The sequence below is a fragment of the Phalangium opilio genome, unplaced genomic scaffold (assembly GCF_054372755.1).
Source record: "Phalangium opilio isolate 3A_F unplaced genomic scaffold, DU_Popi_V2 ptg000031l_1, whole genome shotgun sequence".
NCBI classification, from domain to species: domain Eukaryota; kingdom Metazoa; phylum Arthropoda; class Arachnida; order Opiliones; family Phalangiidae; genus Phalangium; species Phalangium opilio.
The window spans coordinates 12,745,279-12,757,412 of record NW_028324158.1 but is presented as its reverse complement, the minus strand read 5'-3'; the positions used below and the strand labels follow the sequence as shown (position 1 = coordinate 12,757,412).

The 12,134-nt window shown below is 36.5% G+C and overlaps 1 protein-coding gene and 1 long non-coding RNA gene across 10 annotated transcripts in view; one reads left to right on the top strand and one right to left on the bottom strand.

Annotated features, from left to right (window-relative positions):
- The window catches only part of LOC149690706 (uncharacterized), a 179,398-nt gene that overhangs the window by 67,978 nt on the left and 99,286 nt on the right, over positions 1 to 12,134 (top strand). The gene's annotated exons all lie outside the window — the stretch shown is intronic.
- Positions 1 to 12,134, bottom strand: part of dac (dachshund family transcription factor) — a 132,948-nt gene that overhangs the window by 34,117 nt on the left and 86,697 nt on the right. For all 8 annotated transcript variants that reach the window (XM_089870304.1, XM_089870299.1, XM_089870301.1 and 5 more), the window contains one exon: positions 7,204 to 7,287. In XM_089870304.1, the coding sequence (XP_089726430.1) occupies positions 7,204 to 7,287 (84 nt within the window). The remainder of the gene's footprint in view (positions 1 to 7,203; positions 7,288 to 12,134) is intronic.

Below are 12,134 nucleotides of genomic sequence, written 5' to 3'. Positions count from 1 at the left end.
CATTACGAATCTACATCGAACAATTAAGTTGACTTTGTTATTTACGTCGCTATTATCGTGAATTGATTTCGTCACGTGACATTACAATTAAAAAAATGTGGAACCAGTAATCGTAACATTCCAAGGGCTACGAATAGGAACAAGAAAGAATTTTGTCGCGTTAGTGTGCATAGTTTAACTGCGTCGAATTGTCGTTCGTAAGTCTGTTGGGTTCTTTTTTCTGAACTGATCTCTTTTAGCGCATGATGAATCGGTTTCTGTTAGTTCATCTCTTCTTGAAGGAATAACTTGTAGTAAGCTATAGCTGGCGTTGTCTAAAGTCTAATCTAGGCCGGGGCATATGGCGTCGGAAGCTGAGAGAAACTTTATACTTGGCATCGGCGCTGAAATTTGTACGTTATATCTGTCTACGGACTGTTGGTTTCGTAATGTATCGGAGTAGTCGCGCGATGCATGATGGGGGCCCGCGCGACTAATTCTTTCCCGAAGCGCGAGATCTTTTAGAAGAAGACTTTTTTTCTCGCGCTCTCTCTCATCTTGGGATGGAGAAGACGAAGAAGAACCATTGGTTCATTCCTCAATTAGTGGGGCACACGCTTATCTATACCCGAATCTGCTTTAGATGCATTCTAATTTTGGTTCGTTTGAAAGAAGCGATTCTGTGTTCTTTCTCTTTCGGAGGAAGTATGTATGATGGGGAAGGAAATAGAGATACTTATTCCTTATTGGTCTGTATCCCTTTCACGGCGCATTACTCTTCTCAATCTCTCTCGCATCTTCTTATTGCATCTTCAAATCCCTCTCCGGAATCCCGACCCCAAAGACATTAAGAGTATACTTCGTAGTCCTTGTGTGGTTTAAAGTTATTTTCTTCCCATATTAGGGTATGGTAGGGCGGGTTTTTGTGACCTTACTTATACCACTAAGGTTCGCGATTGTGTGGTTGCTAGGCAATAAGATTCTACTGTCTTTAATTAATCCGGAACCTTGATTGGTGATGTAGTTTATGGTGCGTTTGCACTTATGTTAAGCAACCAGTGAAAACAGTTCAGTGTATTTTAGAATTTATTTCTGTTTTATTCAATGAATAGCGCATTGTATTTGCTTTCTGGGTCGTGAAATCCTTCCAGAAATTATGTCTCTGTTAGATTTCTCGATGCCTTTTTTTATTTAAAGTCTGAAGTTATTTTTCTTTACCCTAATTCCGAAGTTGTTAAGTAATTGGCTTGCCTGAGATCTAATCCTCGAGTTTTGAAAGAAAATAAAAGTCAAAACTTAAATAGGCGCTTTGCGGTGCGGTGTCTCTTTTAACTTGGGACTTAATTCTGTTTGGGTATCAAAATCCTTTACTTATTTTTTTCTTTTAGTTGCTAGAAAACACTCTAAATATATCAAGGACACAAATTGAAAGCTGTTTTCTTAGTTGGCATTCGTTTAAAAAATACTAAAAAAAAATTCCTTGACTGCGCCAACCATTTTGAAAGCGCTCAACAGTTGCTCTTCTATTTTGACATTTTCTTATCAGGGGGAATTCTCTCAACCCTAAAAAAGATTTAGAACTGGATTTCCTCGGAAGTTCAAAACCCAAACCGATTTAGAAACAAGGCTTCGTTTAGGATTAACCCCACTACAATCTTACATTGATAAACCCTTGAAATCCCAATCAAGATTACAATTTAAGTTTACAATAACTTCAAATGGAAAGTCTGGGTAATGACAATTTATTTTTTGGACCAAAATATTTATTTCATTGTACGATTTTTGAACTCGGTTGGGACTGTAGATGTAGAAAAAGTGATTGGACAGTTATCTATTTGATAGTTCTGTTCGTAAATGTGAAGCAGTTTTGTTGATTTGAAAGGTAGCTTTAGTGTTAGACCCCTCGATGGACCCAAAACCTATAACCATAATAGTTGTCACCTGGACTGTAGTTGTCCCGCTCTTTGGAAAAAGAGAGAGAGAGAGCAGGTGAAACCATCCATCATTGCAGTTTAAAATGACAGTCACCAACTGGATAAGGAGACGCAAAAATTTCTCAGACCGCCTCCTTCTATTCCTAGGACAAGTTTAGAACTTCCAGGAGATTCTTCTAGTATTCGTTCAAAGAGAACCAGTAAAGGTTCCCTAAGAAACCCATTAATTGAAGTTTGAATCGTACCTTGACTGTATTAGCTTCAATTCAAAAGATACCGAATACTAAATTTCATATTATGTAACTATTTTAGCATGAGAAAAATATTCCTATCTTCCTCAGGAACTAGTAGTTGATCCCTCCTCTTCCCTAAAACGTATGGATGGGTACAAGTATGAATTTGCAATCAAGGCGAGGCGACTTAGAGAACTGCTTTTTTCTTTTGAATGGGAGGATTTCCTACTGTATTTCCTTCATCAATTCATCTTCATAGGGAGAACACACTTGAATTTGTCCAATCGCTAAATTTTTATTGTTGGATGAGAAAAATCTGTCTAGGGATTCTAAATTCGTGAGCAGACGATATGGGCTCATGGGCTCTAGAATGACGTATACACTAGCTAAGTTTTTTTCTTCTCCCATGTCGTAGATAATACATTGTTAATCTTGATGGATCGTCCATCTTAACCAATAAAAAGCTTCGCGGATTGATACAATCAAAAGCTTAGGAAGTATTTGGGATTTATTTCAAAAGATTGAAAGGACCTCCCATGGAATTCAAATTGAATTTTACCAGATTGTTTTGTTATGTTATGTTACGTTAAGTTTTTGAGAATCGGCTTTACCCAAATTTTTGAATTTAAAGTAAACCGAAATGGCGCCGTTAAACTAGGAGGTTCATACCATATACACATGGATTCCATGCTACTTGGGAAACCAAAGTGCATACTACTTTGTCCTCAAAGTAGCTTCACCTCCTTGTGTAAATGGTATGAATCCTCTTTGTCTTAAAACTCGGAATTGAATTCTTGAAGATGTGTGTGGAACAAGTATAGGCCTAACCAACAGTTTGTTTACTTCAAGTTGCGAACTTTTCTACGGGGTTTCAGTTACTGGTAAACAAATACATCCTGGTTGGTGTTTTGGGTCAGTTTCGACTGGTTTCCACCAACCCCTCTAAAGAATTTTAGTAGGAAAAAATATAGTTTTACGGAAACAGAAAAATATTTCATTAAGGGCGTAAGTAGATAAGAATTTGGGTGGAAAATTGATATTTTTCATCATCGATAAAGTACTCCAATTCCTAAATAACAATCAATACATCATTTTCAGTCCACACCCTGAGTTCAACCCATTTGGCAACCCCGTCTTATTGTTGTTGCTGCCCTTAACCCGTATATGCCTTCCAGGATGGGTACGCGACTTAAGTAAAGTTTAAAAACATATCCTCCTGCACACCCCCTTGCTCAACTCTAATAACGGGGTTAAAAGTTATTGTTTCCCCAAAAAGTAGGCGGGAAATAGGCTTAAACAAAACATGGTAGGTAGACTGCCTTGCGCCCCCTAAGAGCTTGCTAGACCTAGACAAAACCCAGACTATTTTAGCACCATCAAAACTGGTTCTAACGAAGGAATACCTTGAGGGGCATACCTTGTTTTGTTCATTATGTAATTGGTAACAGGGGGGACATAGGTATTATCGTATTTCTTGGAATATCCGATCGAATGGCCCATCCGTGACCCTTCAAGGTCATCAATACTTTATTTCTGGGCGTAACAACGCCCTCTAATTTATTTTCTTTCATATACTCCCCTTGGCCACCTGTATCATATAAATTAAGCCTCGTTGGTATGTCTCATCTTCTTACCTGAGAAACAATCTGGGAAAGTATATTTTTCTATTCTCTTAGGTTAATTGCGTTAATTACTAAGAGGGGAATTAAAAATCTCGCCTAATTACTGGTGGAAAATTGCATGGGATTGTTTTTCTTAAGGTAATCTGATGTAATTGGTTTGGCAATGTTATTGTATGACTATAGTCTGTTTTATTGTAAGGTACATTATTTGAATAGCGAACTTATATACAAGCTTGGGATAGTAAAGCGTCGTAAAACATATCTTAACCCTTTTTTCCCCTATTGCCCTAGCCGCTGCAGTTTTTTACGCAATTTTTTTTATAAGTTGAAGTCTTGAAAAGGTGAAGAAAGGGGTTTTCTCTCTGTTCTTTGCCGACGTTATGTTATAAATAATTTCAAAATAACTGAAGAACTTACAAAAGTGCAAGAATAACTTGCTAAATATTCTGTTTTATGGAATCAGGCCGATATCAACCTGATAAATATCTTGTTGAAACCCATTTAGCATTTTTAATTTGTAAGAAATTAACACTGTTTGTCTGTCTATCTGTAGGCGTTTGACTGAAAACTATAAAGTGTATGTACCACGCGCTAAAGCTACCACCACCACCACGTGTATGCATTTTTTTATGTAAAGTATTTTTTGGCTTTTTCTGTGAGCCTGCCACGACGGCCTTCATTGTGAAGCCATATACAGTTCTGGCTTGCTATTTTGCATGCCATTACGGTTTCGGTTAACTCTCATTACGGGCCCCCGCGGAATACATGCATAATTTAGCGCGGGCTAGCTCCTTACACCATAACCTATAACGACCCTAGAAATATATTCTCTCTCCATTGGAATAATACCGGGGTTCCCAAAAAGGAAAAAGAAAAGATTTAACACTTCGCGTGTTCAATAGTACTCATTGCAGCAGCCGAAACAAAGAAGGGATAGGTACCGTTTTCATCCCTCCCCCTTTTTTGTGAATTATGACCACCCTCTTGTTACTTAAACACCCACACCTATCTTAAGGATAACCCCTTTGACCCCTCCCTCCCCACATAAAATTTTATTCAACTTTGACCTCTCTGTATTAGGAAAATATCTCTCTCACGGTTTTGCGTTCGTCTCAATCGATTTTTTCTTAAAAGTGTGTTACTTGAAGTTACTAAATTTTATATTTGCTAAATTAGTGGACAATATTCATGGATGAAATAGTGTGGTTGGAGAAATTTCTTAACTTTAACCCCATGTGCTTCAGGGTTGCCAGTAATTTAATATTAGAGCATCTCCTGCAGGTTTTGAACTGAATCGAACAGAATTCTACAAACTTTTGCAGATAGCTTTTGAAATTCAACATTTTTTTGCTCAAAATTTATGAACGTCTGTTAATTACACTTTTTATCTTTAATTCGGTTTGCTTTCACGGTACCTTTTGATTAGTTAAACGCTTGGGAATAATTAAAAGCTATTAAAAACTGAACCCACCCCCTCCTTTCCTCATTCAGTTTTGCAGAGAACAAAAATCGAGTTAAAGTCAGCGTAATCACTCGACACCTAAAAAGTATACGTTAGAAATTGGAAGAACTTTTATTGCGTGAAACCGAGTGTAACTAAAGGGGACCCAAGACGCTCGTTCCTGCAAATCGGGGACACACACACACACAGAGAGAGAGAGAGAGAGAGAGAGAGAGAGAGAGGGACATGGATATAGTAGAAAAAGAAAGTAGTAAGGGACAGGGCGGATTTTCATTTGGAGTTGTAAAAATGAACGCGGCAGGGGTTTCTGGCAATCTCCGTCCGCTTTTGGGATCGAGGGACTAGGCCTACCACCACCACCGGGCGATGAGTTACCATGTTTTGCTCCACTGATAACGACGCCACCCCCCTTTTCCAGAAATTTTACCTTTGTTTTATGAACTAATGAAATGCCTCTAAGCTTTTATTTAATACGACGCCTGTATGTAAAGGTCAAATCCCGATGGTATACTCTTTTTATCAGCTTAACTCCGATTCCACGTTGACTTCTTTCGCTCACATGGCGGCAAGAACTGTACCGTAATTCTTTCTTTCTTACTGAAGTGTTTGTTCTTAAAACACTTTTGAAAGAATATATTTAATTTGGTTTCCATTATTGCCAACTGATCATGCGTCATACAGGAAAAGATATTTCTTAAAACAATAGAGGGCAAGTTCTGTCAATTGTATTAGGGTCGAAGATACGTCTTTCACTGTCTGCAAACATATCCTTTCTATACCGAACTTGAGTCAGCTAGTAGATAAAGAAAATCGCCGTTATTTTCAAACGACCATTTTAAGTCTTGAAGTGAGAGAGTATGGTAGTTTTTATTTTTTTTATTTTTCGGTATTTTGTTTTCATCTCAGCTTTAGTATTCTTTTGAACAAAGGCTAAGCTATCCCTACAATATCATATTTAAGTTTCCCCAGTTAGTTATAGCTATAGCTTCGTCTATCACTGATTCCTCAGTATGATACGAACTTTAGTTTCTAAGATGACAGAATATTCGGTTCTTTATTTTTCTTTCCCTTTTTGGCTTCCCCAAACGGATGCTATCGAATTTCTTGAAAAGGAAAAAGATGAAGTTAAGGGTGGGAGGAGGGATGGTGCCGTGGAAAACGCGCAAAACTGCACCACTCGTGACAGCAGGTGAATGAGACCTTCTTCCCCCCAGAAGAAAAATATATATAAAATAAAATAGATAACGTTTTTCTTTCAACGCGTCTCCAGAATAAGACGAAGGAAGGAGAAAGAAAGAAAAAATATGGTTCCGAATTATTATAAATTGAGGGGTAGAACACTTGCCTCCATCAACCAACGACCTTTATATCCAGTTATCAATTTAAGAGTATAGTATCCTACCCCCTCCCTTACTCCATGGACAACCCCAGCTAGGGCCAGCTAGCTAGCCCTATTGGACATGTAGGCGATTAAAGGCGCCTTTTCGATGTAAAACCAGGTGTAATTTCAACCTGAGCTTTGTAAATGCTTATATATCAATGGAGTAAGACGCGGGCGCGAAATAGCTCGCGACTTGTATTGAAATGGTGCATAGTCGAAGAATATATCATCTTGAAACTGGAAACTGAGCGATTACTTGTAGTGTATATATATAGATAGAAATATATATGTATTTGGTTTTCCACAAGTAGAAATATACCACCGGAAGGTAACCAACAACGCCGCGCTTCTCGAATTTAAGTTTAGATATCCAATTTCCTTTAGGGGTGTTGCCCCCATCCCAAGGAGGTATGGATGGTATTGTATCATTGACTCTTATCATCTGATATACCCTGACTATTTTATATTTTGAAGTTAATTAATTATTTCAGGAGTTATAAGTCATTAATTGATCATATGCCGAAGCGTATTTTGGAGTTCTTTCTTGGTTTTTAGGCTTAGTTAATTTTTAATTAATGGATTCAAAACTTACCCCGAACTCTTTGCTCTTCTAATAATTGTTTTTCTACGCTTTCTCTGCATTCTCGTTCTCGTAGAATTTCCATTTTTAATTCGGCTGTAATGAAAACAAAAGAAAATATGTACTTCGTTAGGTTTATGTTTATGAACTTTAACGTAATATGCCGTAACTAATTTTAACCCACTTAAATAATTAATTGGCTTTATTAATCAATTTTATATGTATAGCGTTGAAGGCTGACCGTTTCTTAACGTCTAGAATTACCCAATTAATTTTAATCTCATACGGACCCCCACGTCGTCCGAAGAAAGAACGAACAAGTGTTTCTGTTATTTCTTAAACAATTTATTTGACAAGTTGTAACTTCAACACAAAAACCCTCCCTTGTATTATGTAAAAGAAAAGTCGAAATGAATGACTTATCTTTTAAATAACATCATTTGTTCACCCGTATTTCTCCTAAATCTATCCCAATTGCAGTTTTCCGTTGATACAATACTTAGTTAAAGATTAATCTAACCCAAAATGTAATGTACTTTCTTGTTGAAACGTAAGCTAACAATTCAAACGAACGTGTCCTCGAAATCAGCGCCAAGAAAAATCAAAGGATTTTTTCCAATTTTTTTAAAGAAACTTAATCATTTCAATTCCGAACTTAGTTCATGTGTATAATTTTTCACATTGCATTCTCAATATGAACAAACATAGAGTCCCTGAATTCCCTCAGGGTCCATATCTCCCTTTTTTGCGACTTGATATTACAGAAATAAGTTCAGATTATAAAACGTTTTCGGAGGACCTTTATTTTTATATAAAAAGGTTACGAATTAAATGAAAGCGAAGATGAAATTGAAGGGAGATTTTTAATCCCTCAATTGGATGGAAGAAAGATGGGGGATGAAGGAAATACGCTTTAAGCTGTTTCAGTGGCAATGATTAAAGTTATCAAATTTTATATAATTTTCTTTTCGAGAGAAATTAAAAGGAAAATAAGCGAACGTGATTTGAATTATGTTATTTTGTCTGGAAATTTAATGTTTAGTGAGTCTTTGGTTTAGTAGATGAACATGACACATGTTGTTCTTTAGAGCATGATCTCTAATTAATTTTGCGTGCTTATTAAATTGAAGTAATTACATCCGAATAGGTATATATTTTGGGGACCATATGTTATCAACTTTATAATTTTCTTATCCTTATATAAATCTATAATAATTTTGATTGCCTTAGTAAAAATATTTAATGTTTCTTTAGCCCAAATTTATTTGTAATGGCAAACCACGCCACGCAATTTTTCAAAACCCATCTTTCGTTCTTTCTTCAATTTTTTTTTCTCGAGTTATTTTTGAAATAAGATATTCTTTATTTCACGATACACGAATATAAGAAGTTAAAAGGTCGTTTAAAAAAATTATACGTGATTCCCGAAGTCTTTAAAACAAAAATATACGACAAGTTTTTATTTTTTTATTTTTTCTAGAAATCGTGTTTAAAATTTATTTATAAGGGAAGGTTTTTATTACTTAATAAATTAACTGTTAATTTTTTAAAAAAGATATACTCTGCAATTAAATAAATTACCCAGAGTTACAATGTATAAAAGGAATATTTTAACATTGAGAAAGGTGAATTTCAAGGTTGTATAACCACCGATTAATTGATTTTTTAACATTTAAGTCAAAATTAAAATTAACGCACGACATATTTGGTAACTGCGTCGTTAACATGGAACCGTGTTGTACGCGAGAATATGTTAATTTAGGTCTTATTAGCATTCCAAACAATCCGCCACGTATTAAGGATGACGTGGGGGGGGGCAGGGAATACAGCCGGGAGTAGGGGGGGAAAGGCACGTGATTTTGGCTTCTAACCAATCATGATTATTGGTGACTGGTTTTCCTCTAATATGCAAATTAAGTTAAAAGGCTAGCGAACGTAATCTGTTCACCCTAAAAATGTGAATTCAGGGAAATTACCGCCATGCACGTAGTTGATTCGTAACTCCACCCATTTAACCTTCCACCGTATTAATTATAACACCGTGAACAAATGAATACAATGGAAATATGAATTATAATGAAATAGTACATGTATTTCGGAAGCCAATTTTTTTTAGGCGGGGAGAATGCACTCTGATTGGATGGTGTGTATATGGCGTCACGATTTTGAAAGTACCCTATTGGTCGGGATGACTCAGACCAGGTGTGTTCTCTCGTCGCCCCCTTTTATAACATGGCGCGCTCGCGAGTTGAATCTTAATTAGTATTTTCGGCGTTAATTATCTTCGAAAAGCGCTCTATGATGTTTCTATCGCTTAGCCGGGTGTTAACCCAACCTCCGATTTCGATTTTTGGTTGAAGGGGCCCCCTCCTTCCCCCCTTGGGTCAAAGGTCAAACGAGTAACGAAACTACACACCGGGGGAAGGATATGACCTCGCAATATGAATATATTTGTATATATATATATATTTCGCTGTGATTTTTAAGATTTATTGATAAACACTAATTTTTTTAAATTAGAGATATTGGGCCTTGTTCCCATTAGAAATAAAGATACAAGGTATAAGGTCAAAGGTCAAACGTGTTAATTTAATCTGATGCTAAACTCGTAACTTAATAATTTGAATAACTAATTTTAAAATGAAGGATAGGGTTTTGTTCAGACCATTAAGTTTAAAAATGTTTTTTTTTCATAGTTCACATTAAGTTTAAGGTGTATATTTATGGTACATATATATTAATCATTTCAAAATAACGAATATGAATGCCATGCCATGCCATACCATCTGGATACCATTTTTGCCATACAACCATACGCGTTGGACTCAAAAAACCCACGAAACTAACCCGTAACAAATTAAGTTCCTTTGCAAAATACATAACATAACATATCGGTGGACATATTTCCCTTTGCTGAAAGAAAATCTATACGATATAAAATATTGCTTTGATTAGCTACGGTTTTGGTCCCGAATGACACGTAACGTCCTATAACCTATAACCTTCGTAAAAGAAGTTAACTTCATTTCGAACTTATTTTTAAACCCAACAATGACCTTAACCTGATGGGAGGTTCCAATAATACCAAGGAGAACTGAAAAAATATACATAGACCCCCGAGATTGCAGTTTTTTTTTGTGTCCGTCCAAGTTCTAGCATGAACTATACGTGTACCCTAATTCGTTCAGGATGGGGTCCAAATGAGTTATTACCCTTGGAGACTTCGGGACCCTGTATACGGGACAAGGGCCGCGGTCATCATATATACTAAAATGGACCTTTTAGCTTCGGTCGGATTGCTTCTCTTGGACAACGTTTCTTCTTTCTATCATAAAAGCCAAGCTACTTCCGTTGGCTGGAAACAGCATCGTACATCATTTGTCCAAAAACCCTAAACCTATTTTAAATGTTACTACCCACCATACCCAACAGATCGCCTTAAATGTTAACCCCAAAGAATCGATTTAAGATCACGTGACCATGGGTCAATTAAAAAACCGAACCGTTCGTCCATTAGTTAAAAAAAAGGAAACCCATTGGCACTACTTTCTTACGTGATTGAACATTGCGTATTCGTACGCCTCCATTACTTTCCCCTTCTTTCCTAAGCCTTAGTTGGCATTAAATTGAATCATATTTCCGATCCTCTACGATATCCGCGCTCATCTCGCGAATGGTCATTTAATACCTTGATCACCTGACTCTATTAATAACATTAGGGAAGACCCCTTTTAACCCTAATCTCTCAGAGACAGGTAAAGATGTCTTTTTCCCCCCACCGCAAAATTTTAATTTCATTATTTATCGATATCGTATACCAAAATGGGATGGAAAAATTCAATTTTTTTTTTATTATGTCTCACTTGGAAGCCTTTCTTTAAAAGGTATCCTGGTATAATTACACCACCAGGGAGTGAGCGGTTCAGGGAGGTAATGGACCACTTTTCCGTCAGGGAGTTTAAATTATTAGCTGCAGAATGACCGTCGTGTCGTTTGGACAACCGTTAATATTAACCGCGCTAAAAGATATTGCCATTGTCATCAGATCGACTTTGGTAGTATCCTTTTTTTATTATTACATATCTATCAGTTTTGGTCCATTAGTGAATTTAGCTTTAATAGCTCGTGACACGCCATAAGATATCTGATATCACCCCCCCCTATTCGCTATTAATATTAAAGACAGTTTAGAATTAATGAAGATTACTGAATTTTTGTAAAAAAAATTATTTGAAGTTGTCTGAATGTTTTTTAAATTTTATTTTGATTCTCCTGGGGTTAAGGGTCAGAATGCCGACTAACTAGACCCAAGAAAGACGTCATAGTCCTGTAGTTAATTAACTATTACTTATTAAAACGTTAACGTCTTCGTTTATAGTTAATTTAGAACTTTACCTGTCGCCGAACGTTATATTTATTCTTATTGCAATTTAGTCACCTTTTAGCAAACTAGTCTTTGGTTGCATTTATAATCGATATGAGAAAACAATCCGCCTTATTTAATAACCAGCCCACTTTGCCCCTTAACAGAACCTACACGTGGATTGATACCTTATTACATTTTATCATGTTTGAAAGTAGTTCTTATGCAAAATCGCTGTCTGATGTTTTTTTTCTTTTTCTTTCTCGTAGCCCGTTGCTTTGAGTCAAGTATATAAGCTTTCAGGCTGATTTTTGGGGTCCATGTATGGGGGAGGGGGGATCCGGGGGTTTGGGGCAGCTCTTATGATTAATGACTGCATTTGCAGGCTTGACTGATTTCTCTTTTCCCCCCATATTGGTGGTGCCGACTAACACTTGGGTCTAATTCTTCAATTTACACCGCCGCTTCCCCAAAAAAACCCCAGACCCCCAACTCGAAAATCACTGGTGATTAGATGGTTGAGAGTTTACTAAGAAATTCACATGATTATATTTATTTTATTTATATATTTTTAAAAATA